General features: G+C 45.3%; 1 protein-coding gene and 1 long non-coding RNA gene across 7 annotated transcripts; one reads left to right on the forward strand and one right to left on the reverse strand.

Moving 5' to 3' along the window:
• Positions 1-1708: 1708 nt before the first annotated feature.
• Positions 1709-17170, forward strand: Ociad2 (OCIA domain containing 2). 6 transcript variants are annotated; one of them, XM_087582090.1, is made up of 8 exons: positions 1709-1864; positions 3497-3611; positions 4341-4467; positions 8057-8153; positions 10651-10704; positions 12542-12589; positions 13380-13497; positions 14759-17166. In XM_087582090.1, the coding sequence occupies exons 3-8, from the start codon at positions 4402-4404 to the stop codon at positions 14850-14852; spliced, it is 477 nt and encodes a 158-aa protein (XP_087438216.1). In that variant the 5' UTR covers positions 1709-1864; positions 3497-3611; positions 4341-4401; the 3' UTR covers positions 14853-17166.
• On the reverse strand, positions 2602-3584 carry LOC148001314 (uncharacterized). Its single transcript, XR_015637400.1, has 2 exons — positions 3391-3584; positions 2602-3275 (listed from the first exon to the last, which is right to left on the reverse strand). It is a non-coding gene; the product is annotated as an uncharacterized LOC148001314 (long non-coding RNA).
• Positions 17171-21896: the final 4726 nt, after the last annotated feature.

Here is a 21896-nt window from a genome sequence, read left to right on the forward strand (position 1 = left end):
CAGGCCTTTATTACCTTTAATTTGAGAGTAAAATGGGGTCAAGGGAAAATGAAACACCACAGGGAGAGAATGCAGTGGGCTTTGAGAGGGCAGGTCTGCCACTGTCTGCGAGGGAGGGAGGGAGGGAGCGTCATCTAAGCCAACAGTATCTTTTAAAAAATATATTTATTTTGGTCGTGTGTGTGTGTGTGTGTGTGTGTGTGTGTGTGTGTCACAAGTGCTCACATTTGCCCACAGAGACCAGAGGAAGGCGTCTTATCCTTTGGAGTGGAGTTGGAGGCTCTTTCAAGCCTGACTCCAGTCCTCTGGAAGCACAGCAGGCGCTCTTAACTGCCCGGCTTCTGGAGAGTGGGGGAGGGAAGGTGGATTCGGAATCAATCTCTGTTGCCAATTTCAGAGAGGCAATCTTTAAATGATTAACATGTCTGCATGTAGAGTTGAGCAGAGATCTGATCTAGAAGGCTAAAGTACACCTTGCTGAGCTTCCGGACCCCCCAAAATGGAAAAACTTAAGTCAACTAAAGCAAGTGGAGGCGATGCTCTCACGGCTGTACTCGTGCCCTGAGAGGAACCAGCTTTGTCCTGAGCCTGAAAGACCAGGCTGGAGACCAGGGAAGCAAAGGCCATGCTAGGGCCTGGAGAGATGTTCAGGGGCTGAGAGCACCTCTTGCTCTGCAGGGGACCTGGGTTGGATTCCCAGCACCTGCTTGGCAGCTCACAAGCAGCTGCAACTCCAGTTCCAGGGGATCCAACGCCCTCTTCCGATCTCCGTTAGTCACAGGATGTTAGTTTCAACAGTACGGAATCCCTGTTCTGAAGGTTAAAGCTAGATAATGTGTTTCGCTTCTGGACTTGTAACAGCCAAAGCTCTCCTACAGCATTGTGATACTGGTCAGTCTCTGCAGACACAGCATCTGTTCAAAAATGCTTGTTCACAACACACATTTACACAGGTACATATTTACACGCATATACACACCACCACTCACATACATCCACACCCTCGCTCATCCTCCTATACACCATCACATGTACTAACACACATACATACTCGGTCACACACAATTACAAGGACATACATACATATACATAACACACGCTCATATATACTTACACACACTCACATATATAGACACAGGTTTATACTAATACATACTAACATATACTTACATCCACACAGACACACATAGATACTCATGTGTACTCCCATACTTACATTCCCACATACATAGGCACTCATTTATATTCACACATACTAGCATACACACACACACACACACACACAAACACACACACACACACACACACACACACACACACACACACACACACTTCTGTACTTCTGTGCCTTGCCTTCCCCTCACAGGCTAGCCATTGGGATGGGGAAAGTTTGGCAAGGGAAGGCAAAGGACCAAGGTGGGCTGCGATTGACTCCTCGGGGTTGGGGACCCTACCCGGTTGTCCACAGCACAGTGCATTCTGAGGTGAATGCTTAAGTCCGGCCCAGGGAGGGGGTTCAGGGAAACACAGACAGTTGCAGTCCCCTGTGTTTTTGTCGGGAGGACTGAGTCACGTGAAAGACAATGAGGCAGACTGTACCAGGTGTCAGGAAGAGACAGGGAAGCGGGGGCTTCTAGAAAGTGCTGGATTCTCCCGGTGTCACCAACAGAGAACTACAAGTGGGGGCGGGCGGCACTTGCTGATTCTTGCTGGCGACGCAGAGGTGCGGGGCGGAGCGAGAGCAGGAAGAAAGAGGAAGGAGGGAAGAAAGGAAAAATCGCGAAGAAAGGTGAGGGGAGAGGGGCCCTCAGGATGGGGCGGTGGGCGTGGACGACGCGGGGGGGGGCGGTTGTCTGCTGTCATCGTAAGTGTTGAGGGGTGGGGGTGGGGGTAGGGAGGAAGCTCCGCCTCGGTAGCACCCACCTGCTCACCCACCCGTACCGGTGAACCCACTGAGGGTGGGCTGCCAGCGGAAGAGGTAGCCTGGGGCAGTGTTTTTCTTTCCGGGGTCTTGGGACTTTGGCAGCCTCAGGGCGGGCGCTTCACAGGCTGTGCCCCTCCGCGGGGGGCCAGTCTCCAACCCTTCCCCGGCCTGGCTCCTCTCCAGGTGCCACTAACTCCTGCGACCCCAAGCTGCGGTGCCGACTTGGAGTTTTGCTGGCAGCCTTCTTGGAAGGGCCTAGCCTTGAAATCTAGCTAGCTGATTCTGGGCCAACCTCCCCTCCCCCACCACAGACTGGGTCAGGCACCCCTAGTCCAGACCTAAGTGTGTGTGTGTGTGTGTGTGTGTGTGTGTGTGTGTGTGTGTCCAGAAGGTAAGGCTTGATCAAAAGAAGCAACTGGGTTCTGGAGGGCCCAGCCCACCAACACTGAGGTAGCTTGCTTCTTGAGATGTATCTGGGTTTGGCTTGTGGAAAAAAATATCTAATTTGTTTATATATAGGTGGCAAAGATTTCCTAGGGTCTTAATTCCTAGAAAATAAGATTCCCAGGGCCACTCTGACGACTGCTCCCCTACTGTCCAGACACCCACCCCTGTTCTCTGGTCCTGACATTCTTCCACAGCTCAAGATTGCTATGCCCAACTCTCAGGTGACAAAGTTGAGGCCCAGGCACTTTATATTCCTTATTCCAATCCTTGGGACCCACAAAGAAAGTCAGAATTAAAATTGGTGTGTTGCAGGACATTGCTCCAGACTTTTAACGAAGCACTCGGATGGCAGACAGATAGATAGATCTCTATGAGTTTGAGGCCGGCCTAGCCTGCACAGGGAGTTAGAGGGTGACACGGTGAGACTCTCTCTCAAGGGGAGGGGTGCACACAGTCAGGCTATTATTACCATCTCCAGTATCTAACACTGTAGGGCATCATGCTACTCCCCATCACTAGGCACTCAAGATGAAATGTACAGGGAGGGGCCCTGGGCTTGTATCTCCTGCCACTGAGTCACTAATGTAGGAAACAGGATTCTCTATGAGCTGTCCGTTTAGTGGGAGAGTCGATGGGGCCCAGGCCTAGGAACAGGAGGCTTGTGGTCCACTTGGAGCACATTCGTCTTTGCCAGCCCCAGGCCATGCAATCACAGTTGATGGCTCCTTCCGTGGTGGTTGCATCTGCCCTTCCCTCAGTTATTTCCTTGGCCGATGGTCTTTTTATTTGCTCGTCAATCCTCCTTTGGGTTCCGTGTTCACATTTTCCAGTTCTCTCTGTAGAGGAGGGTGTTCCTGGCTTTAACATTCGTCCCTATGATGGTAGTTTTCAAGCCTTCCCTAATCTGAAATTCCAGACCCAGATCCCCCATGTTAGTCTTTACTGGATAATTCCAGGGTTTGCACCCACCCCGAGCCCCCAGTTCCCAAATCCAATATTTCCTAAGCCAAATCTCTCACCTTCATGCTTCTGGAAAAGATGTCAGTTTGGGTCCTGGGGTTCTTATCTAGACAGGTTAATCACTGCCTAAACGAGCTTCCCGACTCCCGGACTCCCCCACCCTAGCCCTTGAAAGCTCAGGATCAGTGTGTCCTTGCGGACTGCACACCTGATGGGCAGGACAGACCTGTATTATTCTCCTCCCTTAGTGTCCTGTGCCTGCCTCTTGGACCTTCTGCTGGTGAGTAACTACCGACTTCCAGTCTGTGTTCCTTGTACACTGAATTTCTTTTGGCTCTCATAGCCTCATCCTTGGCATAGCATAGACACTCAGCAAACATTTGAATACTTATTAACTTTTAATAACACGTTGAGCCATTTTAAAGACATAGTTTATAGGCAGTAAAACATGTGAGCAATAAAGCCTGTCACTGTTGGTGAGCGCAGGTTCCTGTGTTTATGGCAGTATGTATAGATGTGTTTTGGGGAGTCACTAGCAATTGAGATCCTAGGGACTGAAGAGACCTAAGGTCAATTCTCAACACCCACTTTAGGTAGTTTACAGATGTGTATGTGTAATCTCAGCTCCAGGGGGGTTTGATTCTCCGGTCTCCATTAATACTGATCCATTATTAAAAAATGTTAAATCTTTATTTTTGTGGGTAAAAGTGCTTTCCACCAAGCCTGTAACTTATGTTTGATTCCTGGGACCCACAGAAGAGGAGAGAACTGACTCCTGCAAGTTTTCCTCTGACCTCTATGTGTACATGACGCAATGTGCCCCCACTACACCCCCAATAATAAATAATTGTTTAAAACCTTGAGTTTCTAGATAGCTGCAGGTGAAAACTAACAATGGGATGAAAACAGTACGTTTTCTGTCAGTGGCGTCGATGTGAGGGGTGATTTGAAGCCTGGAGTACAAATATTCAGACCCTGTGTGTACAGTGAGTCTCTCCACTTCTCTTAGTCACCCGGGACACGGAGTGCTCAGAACACTCAACCGGGATAGAAGAAAGAACGACAGCATCATGGCCTCAGTGTCCACTCATGGGAACCAAGAGAAAAGTCACCACTTGCCGCCACTGAGCAAGCAGGTATGTTTTCTCTTGAGATTCTGCCGTCTGAAGAAAGCTATCACACAAGACTGTCGCTAGATCCTGTCCTTGGAGAGTCATCCATGACTCTGTGTGTGTGTGTGTGTGTGTGTGTGTGTTCCTATATGTGGAGGCCAGGGATTGATGTTCACCATCTTCCTCAGTCCACATCATTTCCAAAAATATGTATGTGTTCGTTTATTTATCATGTGTGTGTCGCACTCACACACGCCACGGCAAGTGTGTGGAGGTCAGGGGACAATTCGCAGGAGTCATTTCTCTCTGTATACCACGTGAGCTCAATGGATTGAACTCAGGTCATCAAGCTTGGTCGCCGGTGCCTTAACCTCCCAGCTCTCCTCTTTATGCTTTGAGGCAGAGTCTCTCACTGAGCCTGGAGCTCAGTGATCCAGCCAGACCAGCCAGCCAGTGAGTCACAGGTGCCCCCCCCCGCCTCGGCTTCTTCAGTCCCGAAATTACAGGCACACGCCATGTCACCCCGCTTTCTAAGTGGTCCTGGGGATCCAAAGTCTGTCCCGTGCTTGTGTGGCAGGCATGTTAAGAACTCTCCTGACTTTTTTCAAGCACTTTTTTCTCAGGCCGGTTCTTTGTCAGATGGACACAGGCAGGAGGAAGGAGGAAGGAAAATGAGTTTGCTGCGTTGTCTTGAAGGGCCTGTTAAAATTTTTGTTTGCAAACTCTTTTCTCTACTCTTTCCCCGTTAGAATCCAGCTTAACTCACTTGGCACAGCAGTCGGACTGAGCAGGCGTTCTGAGGCAGAGCGAAGCCACGGTTTGTCTCTAACAGAAAGACCCAGAGCCTTGTCTTCCCATTCTTGCCTCCCACGGTTATTATCCCGAACATATGCTGCCTCGTGCTGCTTTCGGCATAACGGGGCTCATGATGATTGCTAATTAGCCGGCAGATCGAGAGCACGAACGCCAGCCTGTTAGGAAGGGGTGTCGTGGCTCAGGCGCCTGTGGTAAAAGGAGAGCAAGTGTTTGATGAGTGACTGGAGTTCTCTGAGGTTCTCTGGAGTCAACTTTTCAAGTGTAACATTGTTTCTGAGTGGAGAGAGCACTTAAGCAACAAATGCTTAAACAGGAGAAATAGACAAGTGACAGCAGCTGCATTTGGACACCCGAGCTGCCCAGTAAACTAGACAATCCTAAAACATTCATGGCTTCTGAAAAAGATCTCCCAAACCCCACTTACGGACTACTTTCTGATCGTGAGTGCTGGACTCTCAGAAATTGTGATGGTCAGATCTGAGTGTGTGCGTGTGTGTGTGTGTGTGAATGTGTGCATGCGTGTGTATTTGTGTGTGTGTATATATGTATTAATGTGTATGTGTGTGTGCCTGTGTGTATGTGTATGAATGTGTGTACGTGTATGTGTGATGTGTGTGTCTTGGTGTGTGTATTTGTGAGTGTGTGTGTGTATATGTATATGAATGTGTGTATGTGTGTGTGTGCCTGTGTGTGTATGGTATGTGTGTGTATGTGCGGTGTATGTGTATATTTGTGAGTGTGTGTATATGTGTATGAGTGTGTGTGTGTGTGTGTGTGTGTGTGTTTGTGTGTGTCACCTTATACATGTTGGGAGGTTTCCTTTATTTCTGCCATGGCTATAGACAGGTCATGGTCCGCTGCAGAGTGTTGTGGGTGCCCCTTGTAATTTCACACGTAGTTAACCTGAAGCTGGTCTTCCATGCTGCTGTCCAGCATTGTGCATAAATACCACACTGCTTATCAGTAGCCTAGGACAAGTTTAAACTTCAAAGTGTTTAGAGTCCCCACTGAACGTGTATCACCTTCAGAACATGTGTCTTAGTAAGGTTTTCTGATCAAGAGAAACTTGGGGAGAGAAGGGTTTATTCAGCTTGTACTTCTACATCACAGTTCATTGTACTTCTACATCACAGTTCATCGTCAAAGGAAGTCAGGACAGGAACTCAGACATGGCTGAAACCCGGAGACAGGAGTCATGGAGGGAGCTGCTTACTACGTGGCTCCCCCAGTTCAGCCTCTGTTCTTGTAGAATCCAGACCACTAGCCCAGGGATGTCACAATAAACAATAGGTTGGACTCTTCCCCTATGGAGGTCGGTCTCTCTCTCTCTCTCTCTCTCTCTCTCTCTCTCTCTCTCTCTCCCTCTCAACAGAGACCCTCTGTGTAGCCCTGGCTGTCCTAGAGCTTGCTCTGTAAACCAGGCTGGCCTCAAATTCACAGAGATCTGCCTGCTTCTGCCTCTGAGTGCCGAGGTCAAAGGTGTGTGCCACCTCCACCCAGGTGGAGGCTTTCTCGTAATTGAAGTTTCCTCCTCACATGACTTTAGCATGTGTTGAGTTGATATGAAGCTACGAAGCACAACATGCTAAAGTAGAATAAAGTTTACATAAGTTTACAAAATGCCTGCTGTACAGGCACGAGGACCTGAGTTTGGATCTTCAACATCGACATGAAAATCCTGGTGCAGCAGCACACAGCTGTGATCCCAGCGCTAGGGAGACAGGGATGGGAGGGTTCCTGAGGCTCCCCAGGCAGCATAATTGAGTGAAGTGAGCTCTGGCATTCAATGAGTGATGCTATTTTCAAAAACAAGACAGGACAATACACACAAAGGAACAAACAAAAAATAGATAAAACATAGAGATACACACCCATTGGCAACGTCTGGTCTCCACACATCTGCATGTATATGAAAATGTATACTTACATGCAACACGCACACACAAGCGCACACATATGCATGCAGACACACAAATATGAGCCTCTAAGTCAGGGCCATCTGTGTTTACCCTGGAAACGTGTAGGGAGAGGGGTGCTCGCTCTGCGGATATAGAGTGTAGATGGCAACTGGGTTCCACCAGCGTGCATTGCCATAGCTGCTGACTGCTGGGAGCCATGCTGACCTCTGCATTCCTTCACTGGGCTGTCAGGAGGGGCAGAGAATTGAGGGAGAGACCCGTTTGTACTATTATAGAAGCATAGGCTTTACAGGGTCCTCTGGCCCTGTCGGTGCATTGGAGTGTCTGTGTGCTGAGTGTGAAAATGATGCCAGGAAATGGTGATCAACATCCATATAACTAGCCACAAGCAAAGAATCGAAAGCAAAATGAAAATAGACCCGACAAAAAACAACAAATCTGTCTTCACCAAGGACACAAAACTGAGCTGAAGTTTGAGACCCCAGAGGCCAAGGAACAAGCCAGCATGGTGATGACAATGCACCTCGGAGAGCGCAGGGGAGAGCAGGAACCTGGTGCCTGCAGTAGTCAGCCTATGAGAGCTGGCTATACACTCAGGTCTCTGAGCTGCCCTGTCTAAGTCAATGCACCATGGCCAGCTGGAAATCAGTGGCTAGGGGCCTCCAGTCTGTTCCGGGAAACATCCCATTCCCCTCCAGAGGACGCACAGTGAGGCTTCCTTCCCCACCTCAGTCTGTCACTGTCTAACTCTTGTTTGTTAGTTTGATGTTGTCATAGAATCTCACTATCTAACCCAGGCTGTGCTTGAACTCAGGATCCTCCTGCCTCAGCCTCCCTGGTGCTTGGGCTCAGTTAACCCACAGTGTCTTTCTTTACAGAGCCTGTTGTTTTGCCCCAAATCAAAGCTGCACATCCACAGAGGGGAGATCGCCAAGATAATCCGAGAGTGTCAAGAAGAGAGTTTCTGGAAGAGAGGTACTGTCGTCACACTCTGGGTCTTAATTAATAGTTTAATAATCATCAATTCAACAATAAACTGATTTAATAAAATTAATAAATACATTAATTAATAATTGATTTAATAATTAATGTTGTAACAGTAGAATGCCTTCATGCCTCCTTGGAATAGCATCAGGATAACCAATTAATTTTGAGCAGGAACTTTGCCTAAGTCCGTAAAGGACCTGGGTGTTTATTTATGGATATTTAGAGCTCGATTCTACACTCTTCTCTTCAGGCAGAGATAATATGCAGTTATCCAGCACTTTACCTCACGCAGTAAAGACAGACACACAGGTGACTCTTCAGGGAAGTAAGAACGTGGGGCAAAAATATTATATAGTGGGCATTTCTTCCGCAAAGTAGACCTCTGTAAATTCCACCAGTATCTTGGTTCAGACGTGGTGGCAGGGTCATCTGGACTTTGGGCCTCACACATAGGGAGCCGTTCAGAAAGGACCTTTGATTGGGCAGGAGCTGGCAGCACCCGTCGATATTTCTCTCTACTCACGGTTTTCTGCTGAGTCTCGTCCTCGTCCCAGGATCGCCTTACATAAGACAAGGCTGTGAGATCAGGCTCTATTAAAACCCTTTTGGGTTTAAAAAATTCATAATTTGACATTTGAAAGTGGCCTCATGGAACCCTGTCATCCAGCCCTGTGCTGAAGATGTTTCTGACAGTGGCCTGACTTGATATCATAAACTGTCTAGAGTCCGTATCATCCACGTTACAAGTCGATATTTGTCATGCATCACTGTGCTTATTGGTTCTCTAGAACCCCATGTCTTTTTCTGATAATCTCTGAACCAGGAGCTTTACTGACCTGGTAGATTCACACGGCAGTGTGGCCCATTAGTCCGCCATCTGCCTCCTGGCTGTAATGAGAAAATTGCCTGCCACCAGACTCTTTCTCAGTTGCTAGGAGAGGTCAACAGCTTATTGCAGCTCTTTGTTTCTGAAGAGGCCATCTGACACATTGTGGGAGAGCTAGAAGCCCTTCATGTCAGGATCAATTGCTTATACTGGAAACCTCAACTAAACACTGCATGTGCTTAGCAGAAATGGAGCCAATATGTCTCCTTGGCAGGTAAGGGGACAAAATGTTATGGAAGACAAAAATCAGAAGAGAAACAATAGGAAACTGCCCTAGATGGAAACAGATTGGACAGTCAACATAATGCATAATCCTGGGGGGGAAACCTGCAGCTGTGAAGGACATTCTTGGACTAGGTGGAGAGATCTGAACGTAGATTGTATGTTAGAGACATCATTCCTCTTGAGTCTGAGTATTCAAACAGAAATTTCTTGACTATGCTAGTGGTATTGTAGAAGCTCCCTGATGAAAATCTTCAGTAATAAAGAGTATTGGTATTTGCAAACAGCAAGTGGCTCAGAGAAAGAATAATAATGACAGGAATACAGAACAAAATATAGAGATATATCCAGAGAATGTAACAAGAAAACTGGCTGCTACCAGACTCATCTCGGTTGCAAGGAAAGGTTAACAGCCTATTGCAGCTCTTAGCTCTCTGTGATGAGGCTAAAAGAAGGCTCTACAAAAGTCCATGATATTGCTTTTCAACTTTTATGTTCAGGATTGAAAATATCAAAATATAGATGGGTAGGGTGTTGCATGGGGAGACAGAAGCTGATAGACCTCTGAGTTCTAGGCCAGCCTGGTCTAAGATTGAGTTCTAGGACAGCCAGGGTCTACACCGAGAATCTCTGTCTTGAAAACCAAAGGAAGAGAAACACACACACACACACACACACACACACACACACACGCACACACGCACTCCAATTTACAGCTAAACACACACATTGAGAGACCAGTGTTGGATGTAGCCACTGGAGTCAACATGGATGTCAGGGATCAAGTTGAATGTGGGTGCAGGTTTAGATTAAGGCTGTGTATCATGCTAGGTTACTGAATCCCAAGAAAATTCTCCATGTTGTTTTAAAGAAATACTTGTTGAATAGTAACGTTATGTTGGAAGAAAACTGAGAGCAGTGGCCACGCCTTTAATCCCAGCACTTGGAGGCAGAAGCAGGTGGATCCCTATGGGTTCGGGTCCAACCTGGTCTACATCCTGAGTTTCAGAAGAGCCAGGGCCACATAGTAAGACCCTATCTTGAAAACTAAAAGTGAGTAAAACTCACTGACAAGTTAGGTAAGAAACAAAAGCTTAGAGTAATTATCCCTATTCTAGGTGAGGGGCTGAGCGATCTTCTGTTAAATTGATTTTTAAATTGTATTTGGTGCGGGTGTGCACTCACACGTGCACGTGTGCACAAGTGAAGTTGGACGACAGCTTACATTCACTCCTTTCACCTTGTGTGCCCCGGGGATCAGGCTCAGGTTGCTGGGCTTGGAGACCTGTTTGTACCCATTGAGCAATCTCGCCTGCCCGGAGGGACCGTGTGTTAAGACACTAATACTGAGGGGGCATTTGTTTGTTTGTTTTACAGCCCTGCCTTTTTCTCTAATAAGCATGCTTGTCACCCAGGGACTGGTCCACCAAGGTAAGAGGTAGCACCCACGAAGGCTTTAACTTCAGAGAGCCCAGTTCCTGTGGCCTTCCCACAAACCTCTGGATGTTTATTTTACTGGTTGGAAGATTTTTTGCTTCATGCAGGCTTTTGCCTGTTTTTAGCTGAAGTTTCTGGCTCTACAAAAAAGCCCCTCATCTTTGGAAAGACTGAATGTATTTAATTACTTGATAAAGAGACATTTGAGTTCCAGGTGGCATTAAAGTCGTTAGCTGACTTTAAAATAGATTATCATTGGTTTATTTCTCATCTAAAGAGGGACTTGGGATGGAGAAGGAGACCAGGGTTTGTAACTAGAGAGATGCTAGTGGGTAGTGTGAGGTTTGGAGGCAACAGGACTGATTTCAAAGGCCAGGGGAAGGGCCATGAATGTGGAGGCTAGGGATTCCTGTTGCCATGACAACAAGGGCTGCTTAAGGAAGGAGGAGCTGCTTTTGGTTTTTTAAGAAAGGATGTAGTCTGCCTTGGTGGGGAAAGGCAGGTAGCAGGATCATGAAGCAGCTGGTCACACTGTAATTAAAATCAGGAAGCAGGAAGTGGTAAGGAAGTGCTGAAGGTTCAGGCTATGAATCCTCAACACCCATGCCCAGAGACCGTTTCGTTTAGTGACGCTCTACCTCCTAAAGTTTCTAGCACCTTCCAAACCAGCGTCCTCAGCCGGCTCTCACTGGGTTAAAATCAAGGTATGGCTACAGTTGTGTTTCTCCTGGAAGTTCATCTTCTTCCTCCTCTCCAGCTTTTAGAAGCCACCTACCCTTCTTGGCTGGTGGTTTCTTTCTATGTCTCTAAAGCCAGCTATGCTGAGCCAAGCTTTCCCACCTCGGATCTCCTCAATACCATTCATCCATCACTGTGATTATGTTTAACCCATCCAGCCCATTCAGAACCATCTCCCTAGTTTAAGGTGATCTGACTAGGCAACTTAATTCATTCTGTGCCTTAATTTTTCTCTTTCTGTAGCATAATATGCCCAGAGTTGCTAAAGATTATGGCGCAGACATATTTGAAAGCCCACTAGTCTGCCTAGTGCCTAGCATAAGCTACAGTGTTTGCATTTAGAAACTGTAATGAGCTAGGCATGGTAACATCTGCTTACAGCCCCAGCACTCAGGAGCAGCGAGCGGCATGTAGATTTGTGAATTGGAGGACAGTTAGCTCTACAGGGCAAGTTCCAGGGGAGCCAGGGCTACATAGAGAAACCTTGTCTGAGAGAGAGAGAGAGAGAGAGAGAGAGAGAGAGAGAGAGAGAGAGAGAGAGAGAGAGATCATTAAGAATTAAATTTAAATTTCAGGGCTGGAGAGATGGCTCAGTGGCTAAGAGCACTGACTGCTCTTCCAGAGGTTCTGAGTTCAAATCCCAGCAACCACATGGTGGCTCACAACCATCTGTAATGAGATCCGATGCCCTCTTCTGGTGTATCTGAAGACAGATACAGTTTATATAATAAATAAAATAAATCTTTAAAAAAATTAAATTTCAATGTATATACTATGAGCCCCTGTTGAACTTCTTCTGTCAAATCACTCTTAAAAGTAGAGCGCAGTGATGAGTCTCTGAATCAAGTTAAATCAGCCTTTAATTGTGGGTTTCCTACTGTTTTCCACATGTTAAAACCAATATTTACCATTTGCCTAAGATAGCTCCTGGGAGTTAACTTCAACCACAGATTGAATCGCAACTCCTCTAAAACCATTCTTCAGATTAATGATGTGCTCATTTTGGAAACGTTACATCTTAGGCCTTGATATTTTCCTTACACAATTAAATAAATAATTAAGTGAAATAATACATTTCTATATTACATTTCAGGCTATTTAGCTGCTAATCCAAGATTTGGATCATTGCCTAAAGTTGCACGTAAGTCATATTTACAGATGAGGGATGGGGGCCTAGGAAAATGGCTGACGTACCAGGCCTCAAGTTCATTCCCCGCACTAAAAGAAAGGAAAAAGTAGACTCATTACGGCAAAGTGTATGAGAACTGAGGAGACGAATGCCCAGCTGAAGCACGTTGCCTGGATTGGTTCTTACAAGGCCCTTTCTTTTTTTTACCAATGGTCTACAGCTTTCTGGTTCACCCCAACACTTTCTGATCTGCTGGTTAACAGCAGGAACTTGGGCCACTGCCTTCTTTAAAGCACAGGCAGACACTGGCAAGATGTATACAGCTTTCTTGGTATCTATGTGAGAGAGGCTCCAGAACTCCTGGGTTCCCAAATCTGCGGGGGGTGGGGGGGGGCGTCGGTCCCTACTGCAAATTCTGGGTTTCATCTCCTTGATACACGACAGGTCATGAACGGAATCTCCTTTCCAGCTGGAGAAGATTTCTTTTACAGGAGGTCCCTCCGGGGCCCCAGGAACATAAAGGTGGTAGTAGGCACAACCCAGACTCCCCCTCCCCTATCCCCTTCCAACCTCAGCTGGGCCATGCGCTGGATGCCCACTCTAGGACAGCCTCGGTGTGCGCTCTGTCCTGTCCCTCCTGACGTCAGTTCAAAGCAGAGATCAGAAAGTCTCCAGAGATCAGACCTGCCCCCAGTAGAGGCTCGAGTTACTGTAAAAGGACCAGTGTTCAGAAGGTGTAGCAATGGTTAATGGACAGGATGCAGAGGTCTCGATTGTCTGCTTTTCTAACCTGCTTTTACAGTGGCTGGCCTCTTGGGATTTGGCCTTGGGAAAGCTTCCTACATAAGAGTGTGCCAGAGTAAATTCCATTCCTTTGAAGATCAGCTCCGTGGTGCTGGCTTTGGACCCGAGCATAACAGGTTTGTGGTGATGGAGGGATTGTATTATGATGATGATGAGATAGTGTATATGATAATGACAGAAGGGAAGTAGCTGCGGTTAGTGGTGAAAGCCTTTAGTCCCAGCACTGGAGAGACAGAGGCAGGAGGGTCTCTGTGAGCTCAAGTCCAGCCTGGTCTACACTCTGAGTTCCGGGATAGGCGGGGCTCCGTAGGGAGACTTTGTCTTGAAAACAAACAAAAAGAAGTGAAGTGAGACTTTACTCACTATAATATGAAGCACGTTAATAATTTTATTTCTTTAACCCTTTAACCCTTATGCTTTGATTTATTACTATTGAACTTCAAGAATTGTTTATTATTTAACTTAATCACTACTAATCATGCTTCTTAATGTGCATTTAATGAATACCTACTGCATTCTAGGCCTTGTAAAAATCTCTGAAGGAGGTTGGGGATTTAGCTCAGTGGTAGAGCGCTTGCCTAGCAAGTGCAAGGCCCTGGGTTTGGTCCCCAGCTCTGGAAAAAAAAAAAATCTCTGAAGGATTCATTGCATAGTAGCTCAACATTTAAAGTCTTCTTACTACAGAGCATTTTAGAGTCTTTAATCTCTCTCTCTCTCTCTCTCTCTCTCCCTCACACACACACACACACACACACACACACACACACACACACACACACACACACACACATACATTCTGATAATATTCTCTATGGGGACATAAGCAGTCAGGTTAGAATGCACAGCAAGTCCTCTGCTCCTGGGGTTTGAAAGTCAGTTCTACTACAGTTTTCTTGAATTCTAGGCTCCTTATCTGTCTAACATAATGACCAGAATAACTTCCCTGAGGTGTTGTGAGGAAGGAAAATGATTATTCATGACATTCAAATAAGTACTATTTTTATTGTCCTGCCACAGAACTAGTTAGGGGCACAGATCTCTCACTTGTCAAAATGGGCTGCATCTCTTATTTTAGAGACCATCTCATGTAGCCGAGGCTGGCCTCAAACTTACTCTGTAGCTCAAGGATGACCTTGATCTTCCTATCCTCCTCCCTCTCTCTCCTGAGTGCTACCACGGCCGGTACACACCACCACAGCCTGTTGTCTGTGGTGCCATGATTGAAAACAGGGCCTTGTATTCTCCAGAAAGAACCCTACTGAGCCTGTCACAGTTTGTTCTACTTGAGGAGCCCAGCAGCAGCAGCAGCAGCAGCAGCAGCAGGAACGTTGGGCTGGATATCAAGGTCAAATTGTCTTCCTGGTTTTCTGATTTTAGAATGCTGTTGTCCCTGCTTGGTAGACACGGATGGCCTTTAACCATCACCTCTACACTGAGTTACCCACAGTCCAGAGCTGGGCAGACTCTCTGAAGAGACATTGGTGGTCATAGGAAGAAGAGACTTCAACATCCAGTTTATTTGCAAACCCTGACATTTCCATTTATGGTTGCAAGGCCGGGGGAAGCATTAACTCTGTTTACGGACAACTCCAGGTTGGCTCCATCCTGGCAAAGCTGTGTTTTGGACTCACCTCACAGTGCAGTTGGCCCAGGATTCTGATGTGTGCAGGCAAAATAGAGAAAGGCATTGTCAGCAAAGGAGGCGTTATGATGACTCTTCACTTCCTTTTCCTTTTTGGGAGGTTTTCTTGCTATTAACCCAACATCGGGTTCTGGAACAATGATGAAATCTACATTTTTTTCCAGCAGCCATACTTCGTGTTTCAGCTTTTTATTCTATAGCTGTTTTGCCTGCCCACTTCTGTCATTAAAAGCCGCACTCTGGGCTGGCACAAGTGGAGGGTAACTGGAGGTTAAGCCCTGTGTGAAAGGCCACTACCCTTTCACCTCAGAGGCAGTAATTCACAAGGCCATTTGATTTTTCTAGCAAAGTAAAAGTGTAACAGCCTCCTAACAATGTTGCAGTCCAAGAGGCAATGCAGACATAAATGTTACTTTTTAGGCAAATATCTCACTATATTACCCCACAGGCCTCTTCACAGCCTAAGTCCCAAGCTCTTGGACTACAGGAGTAAGCCACTCCACCTAGAATACTTTGTGATTTTTGTGGTTGTGGTGGTGGTGGTGGTAGAAATTACTCCACTTCGAGGTCAAAGAGTCACAGTGTTTAGCTTTTATGTAACTCTGAGCACAAGTACAACCATGTGTCTCAACATAAACATCATTATTGAATGATATTTGGATAATTGTAATCTAAGAAGCTATTATCCAATTTAAAAACAACAACAACAGAAAAAGGTAAGTTAGTGAACTATAAAATCAAATGTGTCTCCATGCATTGCTTACTGTGGTAAGATGAGTGCTAGGAGATGAAACACACACACACACACACACACACACACACACACCACACACACCCCACACACACAACACCACACACACCCCACACACACACAACACACACACAACACCACACACACACACACACACACCCCACACACACACACAAAGAGTTTCCGTTGTCAACAAGTGAGTCACCACCTGTTGCTGCTTCTTTTCCAGGCACTGCCTGCTCACCTGTGAGGACTGCAAAACCAGGCGAGGATTAAGCGAGAAGGCAGAGTCACAGCCATCTGCTTCCTAAACTGAGGCTGTGGTTTCCAATCATTTTTAAACCTCTGACTTTGTACACATTTAAAATTTCAAGTGTACCTTAAAATAACATACTTCTATCAAAACAGAAACCTTGTAATTCTCTCACTCCTCTGAAATGCTTGCTGTTGAAGGCTCTCGATTGACTTGAGCATGGTATAGTCTTCTCTTCTTTAAGAAGACATTGGGAGCTGTCCCACACTACCCAGGAAAGAAGTTAAAGCCCGCTTTGCTTAGAGCTTCCCGGGAGATCTTTGAATAGCTTCTGGGTCATCCTTCCCTGGTTCCCTCACTCTGATTTAATTTTTATTTTCCGTGTTTTAAGTTTCTTGGTAGAGAACAGGAATGGATGATGTGAAAGTTAGTTGGGACCAACTAAAGTCTAGAGCTGAGATCTGTAACTCAGTGTTGAAGCATTTTCTACGAAAGGGTCGCCATTCAAACCTATGTAATCAACAATGTGATCAATGTGACTTGGTTCACCACAATGGTGGAGCTGTAAAAGTGACCGTCATCTATCCATAGGTGTCCTGCTTGGCTCGTGGGCCCATTCTCAGGGTTACCCAACAGTGGGTCCTTTTACCCATTATTAGAGACCTCAAAAAAGACGACTTCTTAACCCATTCCCCCAGACAGCTTCCTAGAAGGTGCTGGAGGACTGAATTAATTCTAGAAATGAGAATCTCTGGGAACTTTTGGGAGCTCAGAGGCAGCCAAGGCAATGGTGTCAGATGGACTTTTGCTTAAAGGCAAGTTAGTTGAGCACTGTGTGAAAGCTGTTCTTAGAGCTTTGCAGCTTCTCGGGGGAAAATGCTTTGTCTATACATCACCATTTAAATAAGGGGTATGTGGGGTGTGTGGGGTGTGTGGGTACTTTTTACTCAGCACACCTGCAAGCCTAAATCATGGAGCTAAAAAGGGAAATTTCATTAGAGTTTCATGTTTGATGTAAAATATTTCAGTTTAAACATCAAAACTATTTTTGTGTGAACATTGAATGGATTTGCCTGCATTGATTTTTATATGACATACCCTGTTGACAGTCAATAAAATTCTATTTCTGAAAATCAAAAGGCAGAGCCAATATGCTAGCTTTTTCTTATGTTGTTGTGTTGGGCATGGAGTTCAGGACTTTGTAAATGCTAGACAAGTGTAGGAGGCACAGAGGTCCTTGTGCTCACAGGTAAGCACAGGTAAGAACATGGACTATTAAACACACAGGGTTATTTCTTCAAAGGGAGGGATGCATACCCTGTTATCCACCCAGAAGGCTGGGATTGACATGGTTAATAATATTCTAGCGACCTTTGCACTATGAGGCCAAGACCACACTGAAACCTCCCCCAGACCCTTATCATGAGGTTATTATTATTATTATTATTATTATTATTATTATTATTATTTGGAGCTGGGGACCGAACTCAGGGCCTTGCGCTTGCTAGGCGAGCGCTCTACCACTGAGCTAAATCCCCAACCCCAAGGTTATTATTTTTTGCAGCTATATATAGAACTCTTCTATATGTAAGGTGTTACATGTAGTCAATCTATAGAACCCATCTTTATAGAAGTTGACATGTGTACTTTACAAAGAACTTCAATGATCCTTCTCTGGCTTCCTCTGTTCCTCAGGGAGATTTATGTACACCTTTAGTGCATAATCAGTTGAGTTCTCACCAGGAGAGTTTTCACCAAATTGTGCTGTACTGAAATATGTCTAAGATAAACTATGCCAGGCCAGACTCCCAGAGTTTGAACCGACACCTAACTTAGTTGTGTTGAACCAAACGACCTTCTTCCTTTCCATGGATGTTACTCTGCTGGGTGTGGTGGTCGCAGAGACCTCTCCCCACACACACTGCAGACAAGTGCTCTACCAATAAACTACCTCTCAGACCCTATTCTGGCTTCTTGAATACAGTTTAAGTTTTGACTCTGACAAGTAGAAGTTAGCGATTAAGATCACTCAGTTCTTGACATCAATTCAGAATTCAGCACAATCACTTCCTCTGTGACAAACGATATCTCTCAGGAAACAAGTCAGTTACAAACCAGTCTCTGGCTACTGGGGAACGATGTCACCACCATCAAATAGAAACTTTTAAAAATCGTTGACATCTTTATATTTCTCATTTAAACTGAGTTTATTGTTTGGGCTGTCTACTTTTTTTTTTCTTTTTTTTTTTTCGGAGCTGGGGACCGAACCCAGGGCCTTGCGCTCGCTAGGCAAGTGCTCTACCGCTGAGCTAAATCCCCAACCCCGGCTGTCTACTTTTTGCTAAGTGGATAATTTATTCTTTGAAATGTTTAACCGTGGTGGTCTGTCTTGTAGAGGAATTTTAATCCAGCAACATGGCTGCTCTGGGAAGAGATCACATCCAAAGATGTTCTTGGTCTATGTGATCTATCTGAAATAACACATCTTCAATCCTTCTGGCTAGAGATAGACACATCCCTAGTACACACTCTAATTCTCTAACAATGAAGGTAAAGTTAGTTGGTAGAAAGAAGCAGCCATGTTTGAAAGTGACATCTAATTGAGAGGCAGATGAAGTGACAAATCAGATAAAGAGTCCACAGAATGAGTTAGAGATATACGCAATTCTCATGAGGACAGGAAAGAGAGGTGACTTGAGAGAGCAGGGAGGAGAGAGAGAGAGAGAGAGAGAGAGAGAGAGAGAGAGAGAGAGAGAGAGAGAAATGCAGTGCAGTTCAGTTTGTGCAGTTCAATGCGACCAGAGGCAGTTGAAGCCAGAAAGAGCTGGAAGATTAGAACATATTGCCAGAGTTAGCTTGAGGATAAGTGAGAAGTCAGTTTGAGTCAGTCAGCTTGGAGAGGAGTTTGAGCCAGAGCAGCTGAGTTGAACCAGCCAGCCAGAGTTCAGGAAGAGTTCAGTGGTGAGTGTCTGCAGTGACATCTGGTGAATAAAAGCTACACGTATACTGTCGTGTGAAGCCGTCCACAGGGAGAAACCTAGCAGGTCACCCAGTAGGTCTTGATCATTCTGTTGTGGGTCCCCAGTACCTGCTAGGAAGTCTGCCGTGGTGTCAGGAGCAGTGTCTATCTTTTAAACTTAACAATCACCAGCATTTACTATCAAGAGGGCTATAAATTTGTGAAAGAACTTTAATGACAGGGGTTGGGGTGGGGTGAAAGGATAACAAAAAGCTTATCAAAAGACAGCAGGTTAAATGTGCACATAAAACAAAGTGGTGAAAGTCGTCCCTAGCCAGCCTCATCCAAAGACTTTCCCTATGAGAGAGCCTAAGATGTAACCCATTATTGATCTGCTCAGTTCAGTGTCCTGATTAAGCTATTGAATGATGAAAATACCTTGAGTCAAAACTACATTTAGTAGACTTGGCAGACATAATACCTTACCTTGCCCACCCTAAATGTACTAAGAACACAGCCTACAGTTGGATAGTGATCTAACGGAAAGCCTGTTTTATTTTTTTTTTTTTTTTTTTTTTTTTTTTTTTTTTTTTTTTTTTTTGGAGCTGAGGACCGAACCCAGGGCCTTGCGGTTGCTAGGCAAGCGCTCTACCACTGAGCTAAATCCCCAACCCCTGGAAAGCCTGTTTTATAATAGTGTTAATTATCTCATAAGATTTGTTGAACTTTGTAATGGATTGAGAAACAAGACATTGTATGGTTTACCCTTACATTCTTATCCTTATCATAGAAAACATGTTGAGTCATCCTGGCTTGGAGACCACATGTGTACTAAAGATAATTAGTGGAAGTTAAAATGGGATGTTAATCTACTTTAGCCCTGGATGTACCTGAAGAAGAGACAAATTTGCTCTCTGAACTGACAAGCCTATCTCACACATTTGGACTTTGTCTAGACAACATAATGAAATGTTCTTAGCAGAGAATGACTCTAAGGCAAGAGTCTTGCTGAGGAAGAAAACTGGCAAACAATTTAATATGACATATCCTTGAAACACTCCAGGAATGTTTTAAGAATGCATTTATGTCTTTAAGGACCATGCTTAGAGATGCCCAACCAGGACGGTCCAGCATTTATATACCACCATAGGCACTAACAAGATTAGACCTTCTTGACACTCTGATAATAGGATTGCTTACCTTTGTGCCAGGAAGGTTGGGAAAGAACCAGTGCCCATGTGGTGTGTACCCAGGTACCCAGGCAGACTTTGAGGGGTTAGTTCTGGGAGACCTAATGTCCTTAGGAGATTATCTAAAAGGTAGTGATCAGCAGGGCCTACAATGAGTCCGTGTATGTGTGTGTGTGTGTGTGTGTGTGTGTGTGTGTGTGTGTGTGTGTGTGTGTGTTACACACATGGCTGAATGCATCAGTGTCAGGATCCAGCATATTTTCCTTACTGAGGAGAAAGAATCACGGTGAAAATGTTGAAGACAGAGTCAGAATGTAAATAGTAAGAATAAAGTAGTAAGAATAAAGACTTGTTCTATGGGGGGAATATACTTATTTCTTGGGTTATACACGAGGAGATGGCTGGAAAGGATATTTTTGAAGCAGGGCATGTCGTTGTACACCTTTAACCCCAGCACTTAGGAGGCAGAGTCAGGGTGATCGATCTTGTGAGTTTGAGGTCAGCATGGTTAACAGAGCTATGTTAATAGAGAACTTGTCTCAAAAGAAAAGAGAAAGAAAAAGAAAGGAAGGAAGGGAAGAAGGAAAAGAAAAGTGAAAGAAAAAGAAAAAATTGGGCACTGGTCAAATATTCCACTCCATTAACTAAGACAAACATTTGTCTCTCAAATTTTCCCTAATTTATATGATCCTGGAGTTCAAACCTAAAATTGAAGTGTATCCTACATAGAATATTATTTAATAAAAAATAGTAGGATAATTGTCTTATCCTTGTTTCCTTCGTCCAAACATGACTTCCAACAGGGTTTTATATACATCTTTCATTTTACAGACATGACATATTCATGACATAACATAATGTGTATATATAGTGCTTCTTACAGTTTTGACACTCGCATTTAAACAAGGATACTGTTTGCATGCTGTCCCGCAGATGCTATCCATTTTCTATCAGCATTACGAAAGTAACAGACTATGGAGTGCAAATGTCTTTCCTTTAATGCTCACTCAGTGCAAACTACCAATCAGCAAAAACTTCTCCAAGTTTCAACCAGAAAATGTAATTTTGTATATTTAGAGTCAGCAGCGATTTCAAAGACTGATCCAGAGGTTGCAAAGTCCAGGATAAGCAAGATTATACAAGAGAGGAGAGAGAGGCAAGGAGGATTTTAAACACCGGAGTGTCTTTGCTTCTCTCCCTCCATATAAATACTTCAGTCTTTAATTTTTCCCCTTCCTCTGGGCTTTACACGCCCCCCACCCCAGGCAGGTTTGAGGCTGGACTGAGTTGCTGTCTGTTGAGGGTGACCTCAATTCTGATCCTCTTGCTTCCTCTCCTGAGTGTGGTTGGGATTACAGGTGTGTGCCACCATACCCTGTTGTGGTGCTGGGGACTGTGTATTCCAGGAAAGCACGTTCCTGAGCTACATCCTAGCCCAAACCTTCCATTTCCCAAGTTTTTATGCAAAAAGTTTTTGAACTGTTTCAAGACCTTCTGGAGATCAGCTGGGTAGTACACTGGATTGTACTAAGTCAGTCAGACACTTAAAACACGAAACCTGTGTACTCCGCAATGGCACTGCCTAGGGTGTGGGAGAGGAACGGTGAGATCAACCAACAATACTCCAATTTCCTGGTGGTCACACTCACCAGTGGCCTCTTCTCAGGCTTGAGACCAGTGAGAACTACTACCCCACTCCATGTGGAGGAGGTCACTTGTA

This window comes from Rattus norvegicus, chromosome 14 (genome assembly GCF_021556685.1).
Source record: "Rattus norvegicus strain SHRSP/BbbUtx chromosome 14, alternate assembly SHRSP_T2T, whole genome shotgun sequence".
NCBI lineage: Eukaryota > Metazoa > Chordata > Mammalia > Rodentia > Muridae > Rattus > Rattus norvegicus.

Coding starts and splice junctions, on each gene's coding strand:
- Ociad2 (XM_087582090.1), top strand. CDS start 4,402: ATGGCCTCAGTGTCCACTCATGGGAACCAAGAGAAAAGTCACCACTTG. Junction 12,590..13,379: donor ATCATTGCCTAAAGTTGCAC/GTAAGTCATATT, acceptor CTGCTTTTACAG/TGGCTGGCCTCTTGGGATTT. Junction 13,498..14,758: donor TTTGGACCCGAGCATAACAG/GTTTGTGGTGAT, acceptor TTCTGATTTTAG/AATGCTGTTGTCCCTGCTTG.